At 38.3% G+C, this 27,526-nt stretch overlaps 1 protein-coding gene across 1 annotated transcript; it reads right to left on the bottom strand.

Moving 5' to 3' along the window:
- Positions 1 to 309: 309 nt before the first annotated feature.
- Positions 310 to 25,903, bottom strand: abat (4-aminobutyrate aminotransferase). Its single transcript, XM_034712244.1, has 17 exons — positions 25,778 to 25,903; positions 23,817 to 23,868; positions 15,606 to 15,749; positions 13,753 to 13,850; positions 13,009 to 13,038; positions 11,642 to 11,759; positions 10,008 to 10,057; positions 9,295 to 9,375; positions 9,071 to 9,163; positions 8,200 to 8,262; positions 8,039 to 8,102; positions 7,665 to 7,813; positions 6,020 to 6,157; positions 5,261 to 5,428; positions 4,413 to 4,559; positions 4,125 to 4,236; positions 310 to 3,557 (listed from the first exon to the last, which is right to left on the bottom strand). The coding sequence occupies exons 3-17, from the start codon at positions 15,673 to 15,675 to the stop codon at positions 3,436 to 3,438; spliced, it is 1,503 nt and encodes a 500-aa protein (XP_034568135.1). The 5' UTR covers positions 15,676 to 15,749; positions 23,817 to 23,868; positions 25,778 to 25,903; the 3' UTR covers positions 310 to 3,435.
- Positions 25,904 to 27,526: the final 1,623 nt, after the last annotated feature.

Genomic DNA, 27,526 nt, shown 5'->3' on the forward strand with positions numbered 1-27,526 from the left:
ACACATCTACGTTAAAGTGTTGCAGTTAGCTAATAAGCTATGTTTAGTCTGTGATACCTAGATTGTTTATTAGAAATTATTTAGATTTTTTCAGAAAGTCTAAAATATGCTTTTGTGTATGTTAACAGAATGATGGTAAACAAAGAAACTATCAGATTAGCGTAGCAACACAAAGTCAATATAATATACTTTCTGTGTGATGTAAAACTGCTGTATTAAAGTTGTCTTTCAGATTCCAGTCAACAGACTTAGTGAATATTTCTGCCTCATTCCTGATAGTGCAGTGGGACATTACGAGCAGAAGACATATTAAGTCTGTGAGTTAGTCAAAACTTCATTTCTTTATTGATCACAGTACATGGACAGAAAGTTTTACAACAGTTAAAGCCATCTAAATAATTACAACAATAATCATTTATATGTCAGGTCACAAGTGCAATAGTTAATGTGGACAGAGGTGATCATGGAAACTCTACAGCAGGTAATACTGACCGACAACAAACAGACAGGCACTGTTGTCATCACCTCCATCCGTCATATTGCTACCTAAATAAATCTTTTATTATTAACATGTATTTTTTAGCGTTATCAATACAAGAAACAGATACTTTACATTAGTGTACTGAATATTATCTCTGCAACATGAATGTAAAAAGATGTAAATGTCTTCATATACAGCATATATTTATATTAGGTTGTAGTAATTGAACTGCTACACATTCCAAACACTTGTCTAAAAGCTCCATGAACATTCACAGACATGATGAAAAGGTTCAACAAGTCACAGAGCATCAGATTCAGCACTTTTACAGAGAAACTCAACATGATTTATAAAATATGTGCTGAATAGACTCAGTATCAAGTGTTTGTGGGGGACCCTGTTTGATGGACCTGTGCTTAAAGTTCAGCTGATTAGCTACAGTGTGCTAAAAAGCTGGCGTGTTAGGGTGTGTAGATAGATACCATAATGTCAAATATTTTAACCCGTTTGTAGTTGTTACAGAATAAACAAGATTCAGTTGTACACATATCATTATTATTACTCACCCTGTGTGGATGTGATATGATTTCTGTCATTATTATTTTGCCTGGCACAATATACTGAGTCCTTCTTGTGATGCCACCTGCCTGCTAAATACTAAAAGTACCACTTTTTTTGTGTGTAAATATGTATGTTATTTTGTTTTTACTGATAATGATTATTTTAACTTTTCATAAAAAAAAACAAAAAAACAGAGCATCATGATGATGGGAAAACATTAATAACAGACAGATTTAGCTAGCTTTCAGAGATGTTACACTCTTGGCTAGCACAGTAGTTTCCTATCTTTCCATGCCAATTTAAAGCACCTTGAGTCAGTTCTTCTTTGTAGATGTAAAACAGGAATATTTTTTTTGGCAATCATTGGTAAATGATTGAAGTGAGGGCTGTTTTTTTTTTTGAAAAATACAATAAAAAGAAAGTCTGTTAAAGCTGCTGTTGGTAGGAATGGTGTAAAAACTGTGTTTTTTTTCCTGCTGGGTTTGGAGAAAAGGTCATAATACCCATCAGTACTCACTTGTAAGTGAAGTTATTTGAGATTATGGCGAAACCTCTGTGTTTTCCAATGCCTTTATATCAAGCAATGTTATTATTATTCCCCTTGTTCCCATTATCACGGACCAATCAGAACTACCCCCCAACCCTCTGTCCTGATTGGTCGAGTGGTAGCCCCACTACGTCGCCCTGATTGGCTAGGAAGCCACTACTTCCTCACAGAACGCGCACAACGATCTTTTGTGGGCGGGGTAACGACAGCAGAGAGGGGAGGGGGAGTGTTGACTTAGAAATCTCTCTCCTAAATTATGTTTATATCACGACTACCAACAGCAGCTTTAAATGTTGTTCAGCTCTGTAACTTGACTGGCAGACTCACTATTGTTCAATCCCACTTTTCAGGCTGAACCAAAGCATTTCTCATACTGGTATTATTAAATGGGAAAAATCTAAATTGCATATAACTTGCTGCAGCTTTAAGCTTCAGTGGACAGGCTGTTTAAATTCTAACTGTTATAAATAAGAGGGAAGGAGATGTTAGCTGCTATAAGCACAGGTTCATAATGTTTGTGTTATTACGACAGTGTGTTTTTATATAATTCTGAGGTAATTTGTCTAAATGTTGTGATTCAAACATGTTTTTTATAAGTGTGTCAATTTGGATATGGACAAATATATTAACATATGTGCTTTTGCTTTTATGATTTGTCCTGTGGGGTAACCATAGTTTTCTGACAAACTGCATTTGATGCAGAAAGAAAACCTCTAGGTGTTCAATTTGAAATATTCACATTGAAGTGAGACATGAAAACTAAAGTGTAGATTTACATTTTTTGGAAATAGTAATCATGGCATCTGATATGAAGCTCTTGTTCAAGAGTAAAGTGAATGTGTTCAGACATTTTCTAACCAATGCTTGCTTTTATTGGAGGCAGTATAAAAATAAAAACAAAGAAAAATAAAAAATTAGCACATTTAAGTAACATGCAGGCACTAAATAATCTATGACATTTTTGTGGTCCATTTTTGATTCACATTTTTCTGGGCTAAAACATTTCAAGCTGAAAAAGTCATTCCTATAAAGAGCAACATAACAGTCAGAAGCATAACAAGGACATTTCTAATGGATGGCATTGAATGACATGCAGGCTGGCATTTTATTTAGTGACCCATTATCATAGACCACCACAGTCTGTTACAGTCCCTCACAGTCAGTCACTGTGTCACAGTCTATTACCGTCTGTGACAGACTTAAACAGACAGTGACAGCTGTTCCAGTCCAGCTTGTAATAGTCTTTGACAGACTCTGACAGACTGAAGGGGACTCTGGTGCACTAACACACTCTATCACAGTCTTTCACTCAGTGATAGACTTTAATAATCCACCCGAGTCTAAGTTAAGGGTCTGAGGGTCTCGTCATGCGACGATGTCTGTGTATGTGCGCTTACAGAGGCTGTATATCAGACTTTGTTCTGGTCTGTTAGTGAGGTTAATTAGGAGATCTTATTTACATTAATATAGTATTGTGCTACCTGTTAAAGGAACAGACCCACATGTTCAGCCTACTTCCAGACCTCTCAAGCAATGGACTTTTTTTTTTTCAAATCTACAAAAGGACCCATTGTAACCTGTATTCCGATTGTTCTCTTGGTACATCTTAATGGAGAGGATATCCTAATGATCATATGAAGCAAACGACATGATAATTGGTTAGAGTTATGAAATGAATTGGTCCTTGACCTGTAAACAGCAGTGAGAAGTGTGTGAATTACTGTGTGGATTGTGCTCATCATGAAATGGACGGTCTGGAGCCTCTCCACCTCCACTCTGGATTCACTCAGGCTCATGCAGGGTCAGTCCGGGTCCTTCAGGGTCCATTGGGGTACTTCAGGAGGGTTTATTTGTGCTGGGCTAACACATCGTTGAAGATGTTGAGGAACATGTGGACGTGGTACTCTTTAAAGATGAGCGCTGGACGGAAACGGATGGATTTATCTCCACAGCCTCCCAGGAGGACACCTGTCAATCACAAACAAATATTTGTGATTATTTAATTTTTATTCATTCATTTCTATCTTGGATTGATATTTTGTTTGTGGGAAAGATCTAAAGCTTTGCATGCAAAACCTAATGATGTCATACATTTTTTAACACAGCACAACGCAGACTTTTTTTTACCGAGCTGCGAGCAAGCAGACACACATGGAAGTCTGATCTTGTAAGTATTTAGTTTAAAGTTAATAACTTTTAAATGCTTTTCTGTCCTCAGGATAAGGGATAGATTACTTTAGCTGAGGTTAAAACTTGCTCATGAAGTCATCATCGTAGTGGGATAAGCCTTAGATAAGTTCAGATAGTGCATCATATTATTTCCCTGGCAATAGTGGGCAGGAGAAAGGGAGGATTGCACATCTTTTCATCTCTTTGTGTTCAGTGTATTGCCAGGGGAACAAAATCCCACAGTGGAGGTAATCCTGTAGAGCTAGATAAGGACAGTCTACACTCTACATCACTCTCATTGTGAGAGGGTGACAATAAATGAATGAACTCCCCCCTGCCCCACATTAGAGAACATATTATTCCTACCTTTGTCTCTGGCCTTGAGCAGAATGCTGTTGCGAGTGGCGTCGTCACAGATATCGATAGCGCAGAAGGTTCCCTGCCCTCGAGCTCGGCTCAATATGCCGGGGTACTGAGCCTGAGGACACATACACACACATGTAGGTCACATTTACACATAGAGAGTCATCACACTGCAGTATGAAAACTCAATACTGTCACGCATGAGCTCTTGGTCACTGGGTAAATTCTCAGTGCATGATGCGCTAATACACAAGTGATGGTCAATATGCTGATCGATCAGTGTTACTGTACCTGCAGCTCATAGAGGCCGTTTAACAGAGCTTTGCCTGAGCGGGTCACCTCTTCCAGGAGGTTCTCCCTGCGGATCACGTTCAGAACTTCAGACAGGATCAGGTTCTTTGATGGATCACCCATCCATGTGTTAAAGATACGATACGGCTGGAAGAAGAGAACAAGGTCACATACTTAGAACGACAATGATCTTAGAGGCGGCCTGACTGTTACAAACATTAAATGACATTTTCAGTGACTTCGGTTTTTTATCTAAGAATATACAGTAATAACAGGATAGTGTGGTCACCAATGCTTTACTACTACACTGGTTAGCGCAGATGATGAACTCTTTGGCAAATAATACAATCATTAAATTATAAACTGTATTAAAGGAAAACGCCTTGTTTCCTCCTAGCATAACCAACGCTTTGCAGTCATTGCAAATTGCAAATTTACGGTTCGTAGGTGACACTTGGAAATAGTTCCAAACCACAGACATCTCATGTACCGGGCGAGCAAGATTGTTAGTCACAGTTAGCAACCCACGAGTCTAGCATGTTGTTGTTGTTGTTATAAGTCATCAAGCGCGCGCCTGTAAACGTCCCATGCTGCGTTAATGCAGGCTCAGAATTGCTAAAGCCTACCGAACAAACATCAATTATAAAAACCCGATACCGATTATTCCAGATATTACATTTTTAAGTCAATATCGGAGGGCCGATAATAATCGCCCATCCCTAGTTCTAATATATAAAACCTGTAGAAGAGCCAGATCATCAGCATTTTGTTGGGTTTTAGACTTTTAAAGACCAAAATGACACTCATAAAATAAATATTTGTCCTGAATAAAAGAATGAATCTGAAACCTTGTCGGCCTGCAGTTCATCTTTGTGGTAGTATCCTCCGGTCAGCAGCTTCTTACTGAAGGAGACGATGTCTGCAGGGTCGTCCATGCCCCAGTGCTCATGAGCCCAGAACTTTCCTGTGGCCCCGCCTCCGGTCTGAACCTCATCAACATGGAACGCACAGCCGTGCTGGGGAGGCAATGGTTAACACAGTCAGGTATAATGATCAAAAAGGAGGAGATGAAGAAGTTTACACTCAGAGACACAAGAGTCAGTCTTTGGATTGATTCAAACTCTCGAACTGTTTGTCAAATAACATTTGACAGCACACTAATTAATGTATTTGAGGATATAGCTCTGATAGAGAGAGATTTGGCAGATTTGTATTCCCTGCGCAGAGACTTGTTTCACTTGGCATGCTGCCAGGGACATGTTCTGTGTGGGTCTGTAAATATTTGACAAATGTCCTGCAGACATGGCGAGCAAGTTTGATCTACTGAAGTAAATATGTAAAAGGAACAAGAGGCTAAACTACATTTTTGAGAACGATTTAAGTAAGCATAGTCAATACTTTTTAATAAATATTAGCACTACAGTTGTCAGCTGCAAAAAGAACAAAGTATCTCGTTGGTAGAGATTTATCTTTACATCAAAGTCAAACGAGATCATGTAAAACATATCCCTGTTTTTAAAGGGTTTAACCCGATTATGGAAATAAAGAGCACCTTATGTCCCCCTTATTCTGTTTAATTAAGCATTCAGCACAGTAACAGGCGTTACCTTGCGTGCAATGTTGCGCAGGTTCCTGAAAAAGTCAGGGGTGGCATGGTTATCTCCACCTTCAGCCTGGATCGGCTCAATAACGATTCCACACACCGGCTTCCCCTTCTGCCTCCACTGCACGATCAGATCCTCCACCTTGAGATGATAAAGGAAATCAGGTTACGCTTTCTTTGTGCTTTGTAGCTCCTATCACAAACATATTTATGTTTTCTTATTAGGACATGTGTGTGATCAGCGCGCTTTGTCTTTGAGTTCCACCTCCTCCAGCTCTACAGTGTTTAGCAGAGCAGATTCTGATACAAAGGGTAAAGAGCAGTCTTCTTTCAGCATGTCATGGAAATGTATTCCTAGGTACATATTTGACAGAGTCAGTTTGACTTTCAGCTTCTCCAGAGACTCATTTCTAAATCTCAGTTTCTTCAAGGACTTCAGCTCCTTCCTCTGGCAGTTTTTCAGTTTAGCTTCCAGGTTTTCTGAAGTACTGTGATGAATTTCAATGTGTTTTCTAAAATTATCAGGATTCACAAACTTAAAAAAGCTGTGAGCTGGAATGAACTGCAGAAATGAAAAAAATGTTTCATGGCCAGACATGATGAGACTGACAGAAAGCAAATTAAACGCAACCTGCTCTGATACAAAACCTCATAGACCATAATGTCTGCAAATATAAAATACTGTAGTATGACTTCTCCTTTTTAGGTTTCATCATTCTTAAAGCACTATATGTCGAAGCATTTTGAGCCAGAGCCGTGGGAAGTGGCTTTAAGTTGGGGGTGCTGTAGTAAGAGGTGCAACATTTTTTCTTTTTGCGTTTAGGTTACGTATGCAACTGATAGGCTATAGCGCACATACATTTTATTTTTATTTATCTGGTTTGAATACAAGCTTTCAAGAGAACTTTTCATTATGAATTCACATCAATAACGACTATAATACAGGCTACTTTAATAGGTATCAAATGCCCGACTTGCAACTTCCATACCCTGTTGTACAGCAAAGAGCATACAAGCCAAACCTGGTAAAACAGACCCATAAGGCAGTAAAGCGCATTGAACAGAACCTATCCAAATACGTTCAGTTTTTAAGCAGGCACACACACAGGGCCCAGGCATCGGGTTATTTTAAAATGAACAATTTTTTAAAATTGCTATAATAATTTCTCAAATCTTCCTCAGGCATTACATTTTCAGAAAATAATACAATGAAAATGATTAAAAAAAACTGTTTTATTGTGTTAATTAATGTATTTATTTCTACTTATTTATGCATTCAGAAAAAAATGTGTGATGCCTTTTCTAACAGGGGGTGCTGCAGCACCCTCAGCACCCTCAGCACCCCTACTTCCCACGGCCATGTTTTGAGCTCAACCCATAAGGGGGGCTTCAGATATAGTGTCTTGAAACTGATAGAAGGAATTTCACAACTTTTTATGCACATGCTCTGTGATGAAGTTTAAATCAATGTACTCATACAATATTTCAAAAATATGAAAATTTTACTATAAGACAAGAAATATCACATATATAAAGTGATACCAGCACATCATTATTGTGTACAAACACACACACACACACACACACACACACACACACACACACACACACACACACACACACGCACATATACATTCATATACACACACCTCCTCCAGGCAGCGGGCCTCCTCCTGAGCGTTCTCCCGGGTGAACTCTTCCAGAGGATACTGCAGGCGGGGGAACGGAGCGAACGGCCAATCAAATGTGGGAACGTCCAGTTTGTGGATCGCTTTGGAGTGTGTTGTTGCTAAGCAACCTGAAAGAAGAAATAAAAACCATATTAGTCATTAATGTTTGAATAATAACTTGACCTTTATTTCAGTGCAGCTTTTCGTCCCAGCTTCATGTCTTATTCGATAGCCCCCTCTCATAATTTGATCAAAAGCACATCCAACATTGTTCTCCACAAGTGCTTCTGATGTCACACTCACAGGAGTGTGGAGCTGTTTGAAACTTGAATAACAAAGAGTGGTGTACAGACCCAATGTTCGTCCGTGGAAACCTCCCATGAAAGATAAAATACTGAGTTCGGGACATCCAGGAGTCTGGCATATGGAGACAGAAAGAACATTTATTTATTTTAGTACCATAAAGGTTGAAGTCCAATGTGTAATCATAAGAAGAGAGGTTTCTTTCTCTCACCTGGTTGATCATGCAGCTGCTCAGGTCTTCATCTGACGGATTGTTGTGTCCTCGTTCCTTATTCTACACAAAATATAGAAACACAGATTACATGAACACTGTGTGAATTACATATAAATTAAAATATTTCTCACATCAATCCAGTGTTTTAAATACAAGATTAATTTCCACCCACAAGAAAATATCTGATATAGTCACAGTGGGGGGACCTTTCCTGGACAACATTCATACACTCCCATCATTTTAAACTAGCACTCTCCTCTTCTAGTCTTTTTCTTTTTGAATATACATCTGTGATATATTATAATCATACAACTTATTGTCTTTCTTTCATACTTTTTCACTTTTCCGTTACTCATCTACTTTTGTATTTTTCCCAATGCACAGTAGGCTACTTAATTTTATTTCGTTTTTATTTTTTGTTTTTCTGTCATTCTCTTTATTTCAGGCTTTATGATACCCGAATTCCAGCACTTATTTGTCCATTAACTCCAGAATTTGATATTTAAGCACAGTGGCATGAATATCCGGCAGTAGACAGGGATTTCAGGGAACGAGGGAGGGGGTTACTGATTGTTTTCTGTATCTTTCGCTCATTTCAAGAGCTCACTGTACTGTATTAATCTGTATAAAAAACTAATACAAATATTTTTGAGTTAAAAAAAACGTCACAGTGGGTGTTTAGCATTCCTTTTACTGTCGCTTTTTTAATGGAGGCTTTAACGGATGTTTCTGTCTTTCTGCATGTGACAGGCTGTTTGTTGTGTCCATATTGAACACAAATGTCACAGATTATTTTCATTATCAGAATAATCTTGATACATATCCCCTTACTGATTGTAGTTTACCAGGTTTGGTTTAAATTGCTCACCCTGTACCAGATGAACATGGCTTTGTAAGCGTTCTCGTTGGAGCAGGAGCCGCACGCCATCGTCTGAACTCGAGACATCCCACTGGGCGCCACCTGAGGGCAAGAACCACACACTTAGAGGCTGATGCTTTACAAAGACCTTAATTACATACATTAAAACAGTTTCTTTGAAGTTTAATAAGAACAATAACAGCTGTATGTGTGTGAGTATGTGTTTTACTGACTGAAAGCAGACTCTCTGTGATCTTGTCTGGAAAGTTCTCCGGTGGCAGGATCCCCAGAGCAGGTCGGTTCACCAGAGTGCTCTGAAGCAGCCCCACAAAAACACACAAATATAAACACACACTCATGTCAACACAAACTTTCAGAAGAAACACATTCAGGTAACTTGAATTTTTTTTTTAACTTCAGTTAGATAGAGTCGAATTAACCCGTCTGAGGCGTCTAAGGATTTATGTTTGATGTGTCCAAAAAAAAAGCTGATTTGTGCGTAAACTGTACCTCACCTGTGCCTGTGTTTTATTGTGTCGTAGTGACTAACTAATGTATGGGATAATGGATAAAAACCTGTGCAGTAATCTGAGATTATGCAGCTCCGACAGGCTGCAAGAGTCACAGATTATATTCCCTGTTCTCAGCCTCAGTGTGAGTTAAAGAGGATTATTCACTCCGACTTGAGGAGCAGTAAAACTGACAGCTCTGCGTCTTTGTGTGTGTTAGCGCTGTGAGGAAAAACTGCTCAACTTCTTAGCACGTGTGTAGTAGCTGAGATGGAGTTTAAATAGAAAAGGGTAGGAGGTCATGTGACGTCATTTTTGGTTTTATGAGTGAACCCTCTGCAGAGTGAATTCTTCCTCTATCAATGAAGTGTGTGAAATGTACCCAGAAACAAGTCACTGAATGATAAATGTTTGACAAATGAAAGCAGGTGCTTTACCAGGTTGTTGGGGTTGGACATCAGTTTAAGCAGATCAGGGTGATTGTAACCTGGTGGAGGACAGAAATAATCTACATCAATGAATTATACATTAAAGTCAACTTTAAAAGGACTAAATATTCTGCTTCCATGTTAAATACATGAGTTTTGTCATACACACTGATCAGCCATAACATTATCACCACTGACAAGTGAAGTGAATTTCCTTGATCATATTACTACATCACTAATCAGTGGGTGGGATACGTTAAGCAGCAGGAAAAAATGGGCGAGGGCGAGGATGTGAGCGACTTCCACAAGGTCCATGTTATGATCGCTAGACAGCTAGTCAGAGCACGTCCAAGAGTCCTCTTGTGGGTTGTTTGCCAACTTTTCTTTCTGCAGTGGTCAGACTCTATAACCAATAACAAATACATCACCAAAACAGACTCAAGTGCAATATTTCCCAAATCCAGTTCATCCTTCTCTTCTTACATGTGCAATATGTCTTTCTACCCATCTTCCCAGTTATGTTCTGTACATTGTTTATACCTAGGCTACAAGTCTGTGCACATTCTCACCGCGTCATTGGTTTTGGAAATATTTGTAAATTTACTTATTTAGTTGTGTATATACGTTGTGTATATATGTTGTAAGATATGCTTATTTTTACTTCTTTAATTCTAATTGCTAATAACTTTTTAATAATTGCTATTTTACAGGCTCTTGTTTGCTTCATACTGTTTTGCACTGTCTACTTGGCTGCTGTAACACTTAAATTTCCCCGTTGTGGGACGAATAAAGGATATCTTATCTTATCTTATCTTATCTTATCTTATCTGCAGTGGAAAGTATCTACCAAAAGTGGTCCAAGAAGATCCTGTGACAGGGTCATAGGTGGGCATGGCTCATTGCTGCGAAGGGGAGCAAAGGCTGGGCCTTCGTGGACTAATCCAACAGAAGGAACTCAAGGTGCTAAATAAGTTTATCTTTTTATCATTTGATTTGTTGTGCATTGTTCCAGCTACTTAAAGTGCAACCAATGCAGTGTATACAGGACTTCTAGCCAGGACTAGTTTGCAGTCATTGTCCCTGGTTAGGCTTTTTGGGGGATTTTCTTGCCTTTAATTAATACGACAGCTTGAGAGAGGTTGGAGATGTGAGGAGAGAGAGGGAATGACATGCTTTAAATACTACAAGAACTGGGAATTGTTCCAAAGACCAATGTGAGGAGGACTGTAGCCTCTCTTCATGGGTTGCCTGCTCCACCAACTTAGCTAAAACGGTGTCCTGCCTGCTGAAGAAGTTAGTTCTGATGGAAAGGTGCATCACAGCTTGTTGTGTATGGGGCTGTGTATTCAAATATCAGTCAGGAGTGTCCATGCCGACCCCTGTTGTCCACTTAAGAAACCACAGCACACCCTCAGAGGTCTAGAGGAGACCATGTCTCATTAGGTCAGGGCTAATGAGAAGTGGGTCTACGCAGTAGTAGCAGATGGTCATAGTGTTATGATTGATCGCTGTAAATAACCTCACTTTCTCACCACAATCATGTATCAAATATCCTCTATCTACGCTGGATGTATAATTATTGTGCATGTTGGAATACAGCAGAGACAGAGGATTTGATTGGCTGAGCTGTGTTAATAACTGACCAATGGGGATGGAGGAGATCTGTGTGTAGACGTCAAGCATACGGTTTCCGTCCACGTCCACCAGGTAGTTCCCCCGACTCTCCTCATAGTTACAGAAGAAGTTTATTGCTCCCACGTTCTGAGGACAGAAATGTTCAGAGTTAATGGTATACAGTTTAAAACAATAATGGTATACAGATGATTGAAATCCTCCCTGTGTTATCTGTGCAGCAAACACACACTCAGAGCAAACCCTTAACATGTGACACCTAAATGATCAAACTGACAGGATAACACATGTAGTAATGACGTCGACACACTAATAGAAAATGTGTTCATGATTTTAACATGTGTCATTATTTTCAGGAACTCAGAGGGCAAAATAACTAATCTAAAAAAAACGACAGTATCAGACATTAATTCTGTTTTTATGATGGAATAAAACAAAAAAATCTACAGAACACATTCTTTCACTGTGATTGAAAAAATACACATGACGGAAAAATCATGCTTCATCTGAAACATGAATCTGTGAATCTACGCACACTATTACTCACAGCTCAGTGCACTGAAAGAGTGTATGTGAGTGTGCAAGTGTATGAGTGTTTGTGTGAGATAGCCGATGTGTGTGTTTGTACTGAAGTGTACATGTGCAACAATTACTGCTCAAGGCTTGATTATACTGGTTCACTGCTTTAACACAATTAGATACCCATCTGGTTACACACACACTTGCATGCACACACACACACACACACACACACACATATGTACCATAGACTATATAAAGATATGCACACACAGAGTTGTAGTCTGTACTGTTAAGAACACTGTTTCAGCAACATGGAGTACCTTCCAAAGCTTGATCTGTAAGGCAACTGGACTGGTAGAAATCTACTAAAGAATTTCTACCAGTCCAGTTGCCTTACAGATCAAGATTTTGGATTACCATGACCTGGATGACTGAGAACCTTCACAGACATGGAGTATCTTCATTAAAACTGGTTTAATATCAACTCTGACAGTGACAGTACTTTCATTCTCCTGGTGTGCAGTCACATCACACACGTGTATTAAGGACTTTTGGGTTGTATATATCGACTTTCATTCATTTTCTGATGCATTAACTTTAACCAGAGACTTCCAATCAAACATATCCTAGACCCTTAACTTCACCGCTGCAGATTTTTACCTACACAAGGTTCCGATTTTGTTCCTGATTTTACAAACTTATACCAGTTATGACTTCAGTCTGGTGTGTGTGTGTGTGTGTGTGTGTGTGTGTGTGTGCCCCTGAAGGTACTTATGCACCCATCACACACATACCAATACTAACACACATCTCACATACACCCTCAACCATGGCCAAAATGAGGGCCTCAACTCACCTGGATCTCTCCAAGCTGTTTGGTCAGGTCCTGCAGGAAGAAAGAAAAATGAGTTGTTCATGCTATCGTTCAGAACAGCAAAACAAGTTGTTTTATTGAATTGAATTAAGTATTATTGTGTTAACTTTCTGCTTTTCCTTAAATGTAAAAGGTAAGTCATTACATTATAAAAGGGCTCTACATAAACCGATATTAAACTGCTCCTGCTCCTTAGAGGACACACTGTATCTTTTCAAGACGCTTTTTTAAAATTCCTCAATAGTGAGAAATAATCCATACAAATCTGTGGCAACATATTTCTACAGTTATGTGAGTGAGCTCCATCTTTAAATAAATAGAATAACTGTGCAGTACAACCCTCTTCATTGCATGTTGTTGAGCCTCTTGTGGTTTATTGTTCAGGTGTTATAAAATGTGAGCTGTCATAATCTGGTTCACCAGCAGGTGGCAGTGTGATCAAAAGCACTTTGAGCCAAGGCTCCAGCTGGTGAGAGCAGAACTAAGCTGCACATAAAGGTTTAAGTGTGATTTATCTCGGAGAGCCATATTTATACCTGATTAACACCTGCCAACAATCATGACTCGGAGTTTTACAGGCAGAGACTAGGCATTCAAATTACAATGCAGTTTTTCCTGCATGATGGAATAATTTATACAATTCTCTTTCACTTTTTCAGGAGAATTATTTATGTTTCTGTTGGTTTGCATGTAAAACTGTGTGATGGATAAGTGCATGTTTGTTACCTGTGATCTGGGTCCAGGTACAGCGGTTTTCATGGAGGGTCCGTTATAGTCATACTCCTGCTGAGTCTTTGGTGCTGCTTTGCTGACATACCTGCAGGCTGGAGGAAGAGACACACACACTAACTATCAAACTTTTTCATCAACACCAGTGTGTCTTATGTCTTTCATGCCATAATCCCTGTGGATTATAACATGTGTTTATACATAGATTTTATAATAAATGTTAAAGGAGTTAATATTGCTTCCAGAAGTTAAATTCCTCTAGCTCGTTCATGATTAGTGTGGATGATCATTTTGGTATAACTTTAATTTCTATTGTCAAAAACTCTGCATGTTTTTATTTTTAGCGAACATGTTTTCATATGACTGAAACTGTAGTGCAGCTTTTATAACATTTGACATTAATCATTAAAGCTGCAGCATCTGCACTTTGCTTGTGAACTGTGACATAGTCTGATAGCGATATTATTCTGATTATTTGTGCAGCCTTGAACTGTATCTATTATCTGAGCTGAGCAACACTTGCTGCCAAATGACAACATCAGAAGTGACAAGCACAAAGAGTTCATTTATTGTTCTTTTTTACAAACAGTTATAAAATACAGCATGGGTTAAAGATTGACGGATTAAAGAAGAATCAAAGTAGGAGCAGGTGGATAGAGAAACAGAGGTAGAGGCAGATGCTACTTTTTAATGAAACAATGAAAAATAAAAAAATATATTCCCACATGTTGGTGTGGACAGAAGTTTAGTTAAAATCAAATTTAGACTGAATTATTTGAAAGATTTCAAATAATTTAAAAATGAATCCATGCAATCTGCCTGGGTCCTGTTCTGTTTGTCTGTCTGTTCTATTTCTCATGAGTGTTAGTCAAATCAATACAATGCCCTCAAATAATAAACCATCTATTATGCACATTAAGCACAGGTGAGGACTCCTCCGCAGCCCCTTTATTCAACACACACACGCTTTTTTTTGAAGATTGTATTTATGGCTTTATCATGCTTGAGATATAGGACAGTGGATATATAGAGAGTGGGGAATGATGTGTGGCGAAGTTGAACCCTCTAAATGTCGGAGGATTTCAGCCTCGGCACATGAGGCACAGAACTCAACCATGCACTGAGCTAAACTGGTGCCCCTACAAATCATTTTTCTACTCTGCATCTGCTTCAGTTCATAAATCTCCTCCTCACACTCTGATATGAGAGCAGAGAACACTGAGAGTATCATAAATCTGTGCAGGTAAGAGGTATAGTGAGGTGGTAAAGGTGGCCGGGCTTATTGATGATTGACATGAGAGAGGACCTTTGAGACTCGATAATCGCATGCTGCCGCGGGTTACACAAACATTTACACTCATTATATAAGATTATGTAATGATCAATTATATAATGCTGTTGGATTCTGAGAAAACTTGGTCTCCCCTTCACCTCTGTAGCGTGTTACGACATCACCCTATAGTTAACTCGTACAAACAGGGCTTTATATTAGTTACATCACATTAATCTATAGTGTGGTCCAGATGTAGATGAGATTTAGAACTATATTTAAGTTTTTGTATTTAGAATGTGATTGATCATGCTTCTTTTTTCTCTCACTCTGCTCTCACTTGGTAATCCTCCACAGAATTATCCCAAAGACTGCTCCTGAGCTATCACTAAAATAGTCAAAGGTGTTAAAAGCAAAAGGGTATTCAGTGCAAACGTATGGATGAGATGCAAGCTGATCGTCCAGACTTTCTTGGTGTAATGTAAAATTCAAGGTATGTAAATATGCAGCCCAGTAACATGTCTCTACTCCCCTACACCGACTGCACCGTGGAGGTGAACAAGTTTTGTTTGTTATTTACCTGGAGCGCTGAGCCTCACGTTTCTGTGCAGAGAGAGGGCAAAGTGTCGGCTGATCAGACAAGACGCCATGATGAAGTGTCAAGAGAGGATGAGGAGAAGAAGAGAGAGAGAGGGAGAGGCAGCAGCTGCCCTCAGGGTCTTACCTGCAGAGAGAGAGAGAGAGAGACGCGGGGAGGGGGGCACAGGGTTAATCAGTGTTACTTCAGGTTAATAGGCAGGGAGAGAGAGCCAATGAGCTTTTAGCTCCACAAATGTACAAACATAATTATTCCAAATGTCTTTATCTGTTGGTCTTGGCATTGTCCATAGCTTCAATAAAAAGGTTAATGTAGCTGTCACTCAATAATTCATGGACTACTGCTTAGGCTGGAGTTTGGCCACTTATTTTTAGAACCAGAAATGAACATGGATGCTAAGTTTTGCTGGTTAAAAGGATCATTTAAACTATGTACTCAATTAAAACTGAACAGCCAACAACCTAGTGTCTTTTAGTACAACTTTAAACTGAACAAGACATTTTTAAGGTTAGCATGGTAGCAACTACAGATTTACCAAAGTGAATAATTTCCAAGTTCTTTGAGAGGAAATATAAAATCAATCCAGCCAACTAGTCAAAAGTTTAGTCATAACTGAGCACAACTTGTTTAACAGTTTGATAAGGGGTCACAGAGCCTGCAGGTAAACAATGTCAGATTGGTTTGTTTGAGTGTGGCTAACGTTTGCAGAGACAAGATCACCAGACTACAGTTCTCCTTAAGATAAGATAAGATAAGATAAGATAAGATGTTACTTTATTGATCCCCGGGGTAGGAAAGTTAGTTGTCGCAGCAGCCCAGACATAAGTACAATCAAGAAAAAGTTCCAATAAGTAAAATAAAATAAGTACAAATAAAGATAGATACATAATTTTTCAATTTAATTTAATTTGAGTTTATTTGGTTAGGACAATGCACATTAATCAACATTTTAACAGTATACCTCAATGTAGATATGCCGGATTTAGCGCAATAGCTCAATTTCATCCGTAGTCCTAAGGCAGGTACTCACATAAAACATAAAGATTGAAAACAACAGGATGTCACAAAACAGTTAACAAGACACTACACACCAAATGCTATGATGGCACTGTTTGGCGCAACTCCATTCACAGCACCACTCTATTCTCGAGAAATCACCTTCATGGCCTTCGTCACTCTTTTAGCCAGATGCTTAATACTGCTTTAATGGAAATCCCCCACGCCTCCTTCCCATATAGTGTGGTTAAGGGACATTCTTCACTTTGTGAAGCTGGAGAAAGTCAGACATTTAGTGAGAGGCTCCCTGAGGGAATTTCACAAGATGTGGGACTCGTTCTTTGAGTATTTACAGGAGATGGACCTCTTAGACCCCTGATTAGGTGATTACCCTTTTGGCAATATTCGAAGTGATGTTGACGGTGGCAGACTGACCAATAACAATTTATTTATTTTGGATTGGTTTTTTTTTGTATGTTTGTTTTTAAATTTTTGTTTTTGTCTATTTACTTAATCATTTATTTACTTTATACATATTGATTTGTATACGCTTCTCATTATCATTTAAATTCTCATATAATATGTACCACTATTGTTGTTGTTGTTGTATGTCACTGTCTGTGTGCTGTCCTGGTTTTGTGTTGTTTGTATTTAACAAATTGTCAATAAACATATCTGTGAAAAAAAAAACAGGACACTACACAAACTGACTTACAAACAGATTTTACATACAAAACGTTTGTGACATTATATAAACAGGATGGAAGGTGAGGCCAAAGCCCCCGGGAACGGGCATCAAGTGAGAAAACAGATTATTCATGTGTGCATGACTGGTTTGTTTTTAATGTTTAACTGTTTTTTTTTTTTAAAGGTACAGTAGTTCTCAAGCTCCCTAATGTGCACTGGTAGTTTATTCCAGGACTGTGTGCCTCTGACAGACACTACCATTTGGCTGAATTTGGTTTTTCGTCTCGGTACATCACAGTCCCATCTAGTTTGTGTATTTATCATATTGTGTTTTTGTTTTTTTTTATATATTTGAGCAATGATGGAGGGGCAAGCCCAAGAAAGAATAGAATTTAGATGTTACAAATGGAATTTAAATAGATACAAATGTTACAAATGGATTACATGGTTGGTAATGACAGATTAAGCAATATAATAAATAAATATGGGTATATAATATGACTGTAAGTTGTATTAAACAATAATAATGTAATATAACATAATATAATATAGCAAGATAATTATATAATATAATATAATGTAATATGCATCGTTGCAGGTTAACGTCTGCATGTCTGTGCAGGTTACACATTTCCCCAGTAGAGTTGTAATATGCCAATATAACCAGAAACAGCCTACACTCCACTTTATTTCAATTTTCTAGATCAAAACACTGACAAAACACAAGTTACAAGATTTCAGGTAGTGATGCGTATAGCATTATGGGAGTAGACGCAAGCCTGAGCTACAGCCTGGACTAGAGGCTACAGCTTAGAGACAATGTGTGAATGCAGAATTATTCATAATTTGTTCAACCAACTAACCAGTAATTCTGGTACTGACTAGAGAGGGTGATGACGTTGACTTGTCTTGTGGAATAAATGTGCACATCCCTGTTAGTAGCATGATGTTCACAGGTAGCCCACTCTACATCGTCCTTATTTATGGTCTCTTTGACTCTAAATGGGACTACACATTACAACTGTATTGAAGAAGACTTCAAACTAGAAGTTGTGAAAATAAACTCGTTATGAAAATGTTTACAGAGGGAAATTAATCAATTTAGAAATAAGCTCACGTTCAATTTACAATCAGTGGAGTCGCCCCCTGCTGGACATTAGACAGAACACAGGTGTAGGACTTTTGAATTTACCTTGACATTTTTAGAGAGAACAATGTCATAGATTATTAATATTAGGGATGCACAATATTGGATTTTTTGCCGATATCCGATATGCCGATATTTTCCAACTCATTTAGCCGATTACCGATACCGATATTTTTTCCGCACACCTAATTTCAGAGATCATCAACTCTCTTCTGCATTGGAATTAGCGCACAGTATTATGGTGACTCTTATCACATTTATTACGTAATATTCATTTCTTGTGCAAAATAAGAAAAATACTTGATACTGAAAAACTGAATATTTATTTATGACAATTGCTTTCAAACTAAATTAATACAAAAAGATACGTCCTACTTAAAACTTGGATGGTGCTCTCCCTGAGACAATCATAACAATACCCACAACCAGGGCAAATTTGGCCAATTTCACATTCGACATAGTAAGTAAACCTAACCTCTGTTCACAGAGAACATGTGAAAAGTTCAACTGTACAGCAATTAAACCCAAATTAAATAAAATGGTTTACTCTTTGACAGTAAATGTGCTTAAATTAGTCAGCTACATGTTCCTTACAGACTGCTGCCTAAATTCAAATTCATCTTAAAACATGAGCCCAACATGTGTACAGCAGCCTATTATTTTATCAGTTAATCATATTGGCATGTTGGCCTATATCCGATAGTTCATTTTAAAACCAATATTGTCCGATACCGATAATGTGCCAAAAATATTGCGCATTCCTACTTAATATTGTGGAAAAAAAGTGAAAATATATGAATAAAAAAAAGGAAAATATTTTCATATCAAACACAATGTGTACAATGTGTAAATATGTATTTTCAATCATGACAAGAGTTGGCAATTATAGGTTCAGCTCTGTGCTCTATATGTGGTGCAGACAGCTGAGAGGTTAACTAGACCAGGCTATGACACATTTATAAATCACAAGTATTATTTTTATTTCATTATGTACAAGTACAAGTATGCATATACTGACATATATCTGTGATGGGCTCATCTCTGCACACTGTCAGTTGTCTATTGTAGTTTTTATCAATGTGTATTTATTTGTTGACAGGTTTTATGAAAGAATAAATGAGCTGTCTGTCTGCGCTCTGCTCTTATGTAACACAGGCAGCAGGAACAGGAAAATTCCAGCTATCTGCTTTTACACAGAGGAGGAAACCCTGAACCTCCACACACATTCACACAGCCATACACACGCATGCATGCATGCACACACACACACACACACAAGCATGCAGGCGGTTTCTTGGCAACAGCTCTAACTGGATGAAACTGGTTTAGAGAGTGAGAGTTACACAAGACTGCATCTTCATATGGCCAGGAGGGGTGTGAGGGTGGGGGGTAGCGGGGGCTCACTGAAGGGGGGGTAATAAAAGGGATGCAGGTCAGCTGAAAGAGGTCGGTGGGTCTGATCTGGGATCAACTGGATGTGGACACGGAGAGTCTGATGGAGGATTCAGTGTTGGAGATTCAGAGGAGATTTACAGACTATTATCAAAGTGTTTCAAACATTAAACGGGTTGTTTTATAACCAGGTAACGCCGCACAGGTATAACTATCAGGATGCAGCTGCCTCTATTAATAACTGTTAAAATATTCATCAACTTGCTCCTGAAATCTGAGCAAAAAAATTTTTTAAGCATCCTTTTTACATTCAACTCTGCACCGCAGCACCAAAAGCTGTGAGCTCCAATAGCTGCCAATTAACCTAATGAGCTGTCAATCAAAGAGGTACCCAATAGGAGCCGTACTCCGTGTTTAAAACCTGTTTGATTTAACGACTCTGAGCTGTTAAAACCCAAACGCAAGGCAACACAACACATGATGATGAAAGACCCGCACCAGCTTCTGGATCCATGTTCACGGTTTCACCCTCCGTCTGAGGGTCAAAGTTCACACTGTCATTCTCATTGTTATTCCGAAGAGAACCGAGCTCAGAACCAGTTTAACATGCAGCTGACATCTCCATCCGTCACCATGGGAACGCACAGAACTCAAAGAAAGACAGAAACAGAGCTGTGCGTGTGAGTGAGTGTGTCCCGAGTGAAATGTTCTGCACATTGAGCTCACTAAACTTCCCCATCACTGAATATTAACACACAGTTAAATGTTCTGCACAGGGAACAACAACGTGCATCATCTTAATGAACAGCCTTTGATTATGAGGTTAATGCATGAATGAAATCACTTGAGGCCTTGTGTGTGTAAAGTTTGCAGGAGATGTAAAAGTGACAGATTTAAAAACATAAAACAGCGTACATCCTCTATTTCTCTCCTGCAGCTTGACTTACTTTTTAAACTAAATCCTGCACTGACACATGTAGGAGCGCCTCAGTGTCTCTTTGTCTACAGCCTGTTGAAACACATCGTCTCGTCTCTCATTCCCAAACATTCAGCACCCTGATGTTTAAATAAAGCGTGGCTGGTCTCTGATCCGGTATGGGACGGTTAATCATCGTCCTGTCCTGCAGTGACCTGAAAGTGCATCGACAAAAAGACTGTTGTGTAACCGCAGCTGTAGTTTGTGCAATCGAACTCTGGAGCTAGTAGACTCCACAGTGAGAGTACTTGGTCTGCAGGCGTTTGATCGACACAGAAATACTCTGAAAGAGACACAGGGAGGGGAATATCTCTGAGCTCTGACTGGAGCTCTCGGTGTTTGTTTTTTTTCTACCATTTTTGGAGCAAACAGTTGTCCCATGTGCCAAAGACTAAATATAGAAAGCTTTATCTCACTCATTACAAGGAGAATAATCAGAAATTTGGTGTTGGTGGGCTGATAAGCTGAATTCAAAGATATAACGCACACACATTTAAGGGCTGTGTATCAGCAAGGATCTGGGTGTTGTGATATTGTCTGTCATAGGATACAGGATGTTGCTTAATATATATAGGTACTGTGCAATAACTGATATATTGCACCCATCTGACTCTTTTGCTTCCCACGGCATGTGTTCTTTGTGTTTATACTAACTATGTGCTAACATCCTCCTGTCTCCGTTTGGGATGCAAAGTTGAAGAGTAAGATAGCTGACGAGACACAAACAAACAGTCTTCAACAAGTCAGGGGTTTAAAAAGAACACTGATTTCAACCTTTGCAACAGATTTTTACACATGAACTATGATTATAAAATCTCTGCAGTGTTTCTAGAAACACATATCAATGTTATATGTATTATAAGACATTACTAGCAATATTTTGTACACTATGAAAACATTTAGAGAAAGGTTTTCATGAGTAAAACACAAATTAAACACAAAATAAGTTTTTATTTTAAGATTTTAAGTATTTCCAAAACCTTCTCAAGTTTTTGCTCACAGTTGTTGCGATTACCTGAATTACCCTTTGCCTCTTACAGCAAAAACTCATACTCCTAATGCACAGATGCTGGAGGTATTTTAAGTTGGGGTCTGACTGCACCATCTCAGACAAACTGGTTCCCTTAAATCCTGAAGCTACAAACACATCTTGCAGAGAGCACATCAGGTCCCTCGCATGTTTTTTTTTAGCTTCATTTGAACTGATGGAACAACCTGTAATACAACCTTAGAGGAGCTCAGGCTGTCCTGCTGTAAAATTTCACTCCTCATATGATCTCAAAGTTCAGTTCACACAGATTAAAATGAACTAGTTCATGCTCATATTTCAGTTTTTCAATCATCTGCTCCAAGCATTTCTTTTTAAATAGAACCTCCTCCTTCGATCATCACCGGCCCATTATACTACCACTACTGAACTAATGAATGACTGCACTACCATAGAAACACAGACAGAAGACATTTCAATGGTTTATTTTGATCTTCATTCACTCACAGATATTTCCAAAGACTGCTCAGAGACTTAAACACATCACAAGACTATAATCAAAGATTAAAATCCTGCAGGAAGGAGACCACTGATGCACATCAAGCCTGCAGAGGACTCACACAGATCTCACACTGTTAACACAAACTGCAGGAAAGTTCATATGCAGGGCAACAACAAGACTCTCACAGTTACATTGAAGATGCTGTATTACCACCTAAAATGATATGTGGTGGACTAGAGAGAAGTGGATACACTGAATAAAATCTAACATAAAGAAATAAAAAGAAGATATAAATTCAAGAACCATTACTTTTGATTAATGAAACTATAGTTAATCCAATTTGAACAGCAATGCTAGGCTGCTCAGCTAAAACAGGTCAACAACTTTAACCAGCACATACTACAATAAACCAGCACAGATCATGTGATTCAAGCACTGACTTTTAAACAAAGGAACAGATCATAAATAACTACAGAGTACAGACATAAACTAGCACAGACTTCATAAGCCAGCAAAGACCATAGTCAACCACAACAGACTATCATAATGAGCACCAGAAAATCACAAACCAGCACAGGCTGTCATAGTGAGCACCAGAAATCACAAACCAGCACAGACTATCATAAACCAGCACAGACTGTCATAAGCCAGCAAGAGCTGTCATATTGAGCTGCCATCATCAGAAACCAGCACAGAGTATTGTAAACCACCACAGGCTACCTTTAACCACATCAGACCACCATAAACCAGCACAGACTATCATTAACCAGCAGACTATCATAAGCCAACACAACCTGTCATATTGAGTTGTCATCATCAAAAACCAGTACAGGCTACCTTAAACCACATCAGACCACCACAAACCAGCAAAGACAAATATCTAATCAATTTGATTGAACAAATTACATTTTGATACACCAGCATACTATTTTTTTAATATGTGAGCTACTAATTGCAGTAACCACTATTTATTTGTTTATTTATTAACTATTACTATTATTACTATTATTACTATTATTGCTATTGCTATTATTATTATTATTATTATTATTATTATTATTATTATTATTATTATTATTATTTCATATAAAGAAGACCTGCAAAAGATGTATTATGTGTGAAACCACCATGGCCCAGATCACTTTTACCCCTGGGAACAATAACATCAGTCTTATTTTACCTAACTATAATTAATGTCTGAAGAGAAGAATGTGTGTTATTAGGTGTTTGTGATAGAGTTTTATAGGGAGATAAAACTGCTCTTCAGATTATACTGAGTTTAATGATACACAGCAGGTTCACAAAGGAGAGATATACTGCTTTAGATTATCACATGTGCTCTCTAAATCATAAGAATGGAAACCAAATAACCAAAGATGTGTCCATAAATCAACCTCTGAATATGGCATTTATCTATTTGCTCCTCTTATACTCCAAATACACACCTGCATTTTTTTTTCATCTCAAAGTTTCATAAAAATATGAATGAAGATAAAATGACTCACTTTGTGGCTTTTATTTTCCAATCAGATCTCTTGAATAGATCTGCACAGGGCTCTGAAACACAGAGAGCAAGGATCATATTAAAAATTAATAGTCTTCATTTTAAGGAACATTTACTTCACTGTGGTTAACAATTAAATCAGTGAATCTTTGAAGGGAATACTCCCTCAGTGAGGTAAAATATGCTTCAGGACATAAAGTTTCTGATGTGGATCAATGCTTTCCTCCTGCTGCTGCTGCTCGACTCACAACACAATAAATTTAAAAAGTGTGTCGCCTGAGATCTCATTAACATTTTCAGCTTCAAAGAGAACTTATTTCATCCTCATCAACATATTACACAACATACAGACACTGCAGACTGGTACAAACTGGAGAGAAAACAACAAGCACTGCACAATGTGAACTTCACTTCAATAGGAACAAAATGTTATAACAATAATCTGCAGAAGAATTAAAAATAATGCATTTTATGTCAAATTAGAATGAAAAACTTTGGTGAATGTGTCACTGCTGGAGCTGCAATAAAAACTGTATTTTTAAACAAAAGTACAAAGTGATCGGACACACTCATTACTAAGTGAATGAATAAAGGGTCTCCTCAGGGAAATATTTAACTGTAAACCTCTCTGTGGTGCCTCAGACTGGAATTAACTGCCTTACAAATAATAATCTTTGCACAGTGTTGTCGGAGCAAACTGTCAGATTATCATTATTTTAGTAAAGTTGCAGTTCATTTGCATATTATGTAAAACCAGCTTGTGTAAGGAAAGACTAAGGAAAAGCTGCAGCTCTGTTTGTGTGTCTGCTGCAGGGAGGGAAAAGTTTGATTTTTTAAAAGCTTTGATTGAAACAGAAACACGGACATGAAGCGATTATGAATTAAATAATACAGGGAGATTGAATAACCGGTGAGTTCTGTAACTGTCTTTGTGCTCCCTGCAGACCGACGCTGTTACATATCTGTCTGCAGGGTGGCCATAGAATTCAATTTCCTAAGAGCACTATTAAAAACAGATATAGATTTTAAAAGTGGTTAGAAACAAACTGATAAAGCAGACATTTATTTGGTTATTGAACTACACATTGATGGTCTCTGTGACAGTGAACCTCCCATAGAATGACACCATGACATATCAGTCTGCAGAGGACAAAGGAATTTAACGCACAAACAAAAACAAGCATCAGAGTAAAGTCATTTTGATGCAAAACTCAAAAAGTGATGCATATTTGTTGTCTATTAATCGAGTTAATCATTGGTGAGATATGTAACAGTAGAACTGCAGACTGATATGTAACAGGGCTTAATCTGCAGTCTGACAGTGGTATTTTATAGGCAGTGACAACAACCCAAACGTCTATTTCGAGACATGAAACAGGTTGATAAAGTGAGGAATGACATTTTCAATCGAGGCAAACACCGGTGAAATCTGTAACAGTAGAGCTGCCAGTTGGTATGTAATAGCTCAGAGTCTGGAGAATAAAAACTTTATTCTAAAGCACACTGAAATTATAACAGAAAGTTGTACAAAGTTATTAAAACAGATTGATAAACTGGTGAATCACTGTCCTAATCGAGGTAATCACCGATGAGATCTGTAACAGTGCACCTCCCTGCAGACTGATATGTAACAGTGCTCAGTCTGCAGGATGGAGCTCGCTGTTTGTTCAGTGTTTCTGCTGTTTGGAGGATCTGGTTCGTGCTGGTTCTGACCGGCTTCCCCCCCTCTCATCAGCTGATCGAACATATTTATTGATCAGGTGATTAATGAATCTGATCAGCTGGTCACAGGTTGTGCTCGGGTTTTTAAAGCAGATCTTTGTGGATGCTGAATCCTCCGCTGTGTGCTGCTCCAGCTGCAGACCGACACAGAAACATGACGGAGGTCTGAGCTGGTCTGAGCGGAGCCCCCCCGGGTTCAGATCCAGTGAATCAGCGCTGTGAGTCAGAGAGATCACTTACCGAGTACCGGAGTCTGCAGCAGGTTCGATCCCCGCGGCTCAGAAGCACAGCGGACAACCGCTCTGAGACACAGTGAAGAGGAGACTGAGACACAAACACACAAACACAGGCCTGCTTTCTACTGTGGAGAGGGGAGGAAGGGGGAGGCAGAGAGGGGAGGGGCTTGTTCTATCTGTTTATCTCTGCCTCTCTCTCTTTTTTCAAGAGAAACCTTTATTTTATTCCAGCTCTGGACTTCAAATTATAAAAACATCTATAAAACGTGGACATTATCACAATAATAAATACTAATCCATAATGATTATGAAATGTAAAATGGATGCTAAATAAACTACATGCTGCTAAAGCTATGTATGTATACTAGCCTACTTTTCATCATGTCAATATATGGACATTTTGGAGTCACAGTATGGAAAACATATAAAACAGACGTCATATAACTTAAAGAACCATAAACCTATATGGTGGCCCTGGAGTGCAATTCACAACAGCAATTCAGAAAACACTACGACAATTGAGAAAACAATACGACATTAACCACCGGGTTAGGGTTAAACAAAAAATAAAATAAAATCACAAAATCGACATTTGCCGTAGTGTTTTCTGATTTGCCGTAGTGTTTTCTGATTTGCTGTTGTGTTTTCTGATTTGCTGTAGTGTTTTCTGATTTGCCGTTTTGTTTTCTGAATTTGCTGTAGTGTTGTCAGATTTGCCGTAGTGTTGTCTGATTTGTCGTAGTGTTGTCAGATTTGCCGTAGTGTTGTCTGATTTGCCGTAGTGTTGTCTGATTTGCCGTAGTGTTGTCAGATTTGCCGTATTGTTGTTGGAATTTGCACTTCAGGGCCACCGTACATATTGGAGTCACAGTATGGAGTCACAGTATGGAATACATATAAAACAGACGTCATATAACTTAAAGGACCATAAACTTATGTGTGCCACCATTATGTTATTTATTTACAAAGACAGTGTGGGCTAAAACTCTGCCTATCTTTCCTTCCTTTTCATCTTGAAGGACTCAACCCACAACCTTCATTCATTTGACATTGCGCAATTTGCCATCCCTAAAGTCAGAACTGAGTCTGAAACAATCTGCAGACTGATTTCACACTGCAAAACTTAGTGAGCTTGAATGTTTTGAAATCCTCAGAGAAAAGTGACAATCCAGGCTTTCTGAATGCAAATGTTTTAGCTGACTTCTTTTTAAGGTTTTAGCTCTTTTCTATGAGTCTGTCTATTCTGTTGTCAAAACCTTAGACAGGTCCCCATTGAAAAAAGAGATCTCTGATCTCAATGTGACTAACATGGCTGATTAGCTATTGAATAAAATAAACAAAAATCTCAGTGTGGTTGGTCAAACACTCAGGCAGGAAGTGGGCATTTACATGTCAAAAAGAAGACATAGAAAACAGTATTTGCATTTGAATTTGAATATACCATGTGTATCCAAATAAACTGAAAGAGGACACAATGTACACACAGAGGCAGGATCAAAGATAAGATATCTTTATTGTCACTGTGCAAGTACGATGAAATACTGTCGGAGGAAACCTGTGGATGTTGAAAAAAAAATAGTTTCAAAATAATATATAATATACAAAAAGTAAAACTGTGCAAAAACGTAAGCCAATATATAAAATAAACAAGTAAAAATGCAAATATCTTTACAATAAAGCTAAAGGTAACAATACAATAAAGGTTCTTATTTATAGGACTGATTTCTATTATGATGTGACAGCCAAGATAAAT

This window comes from Notolabrus celidotus, chromosome 20 (assembly GCF_009762535.1).
Source record: "Notolabrus celidotus isolate fNotCel1 chromosome 20, fNotCel1.pri, whole genome shotgun sequence".
NCBI classification, from domain to species: domain Eukaryota; kingdom Metazoa; phylum Chordata; class Actinopteri; order Labriformes; family Labridae; genus Notolabrus; species Notolabrus celidotus.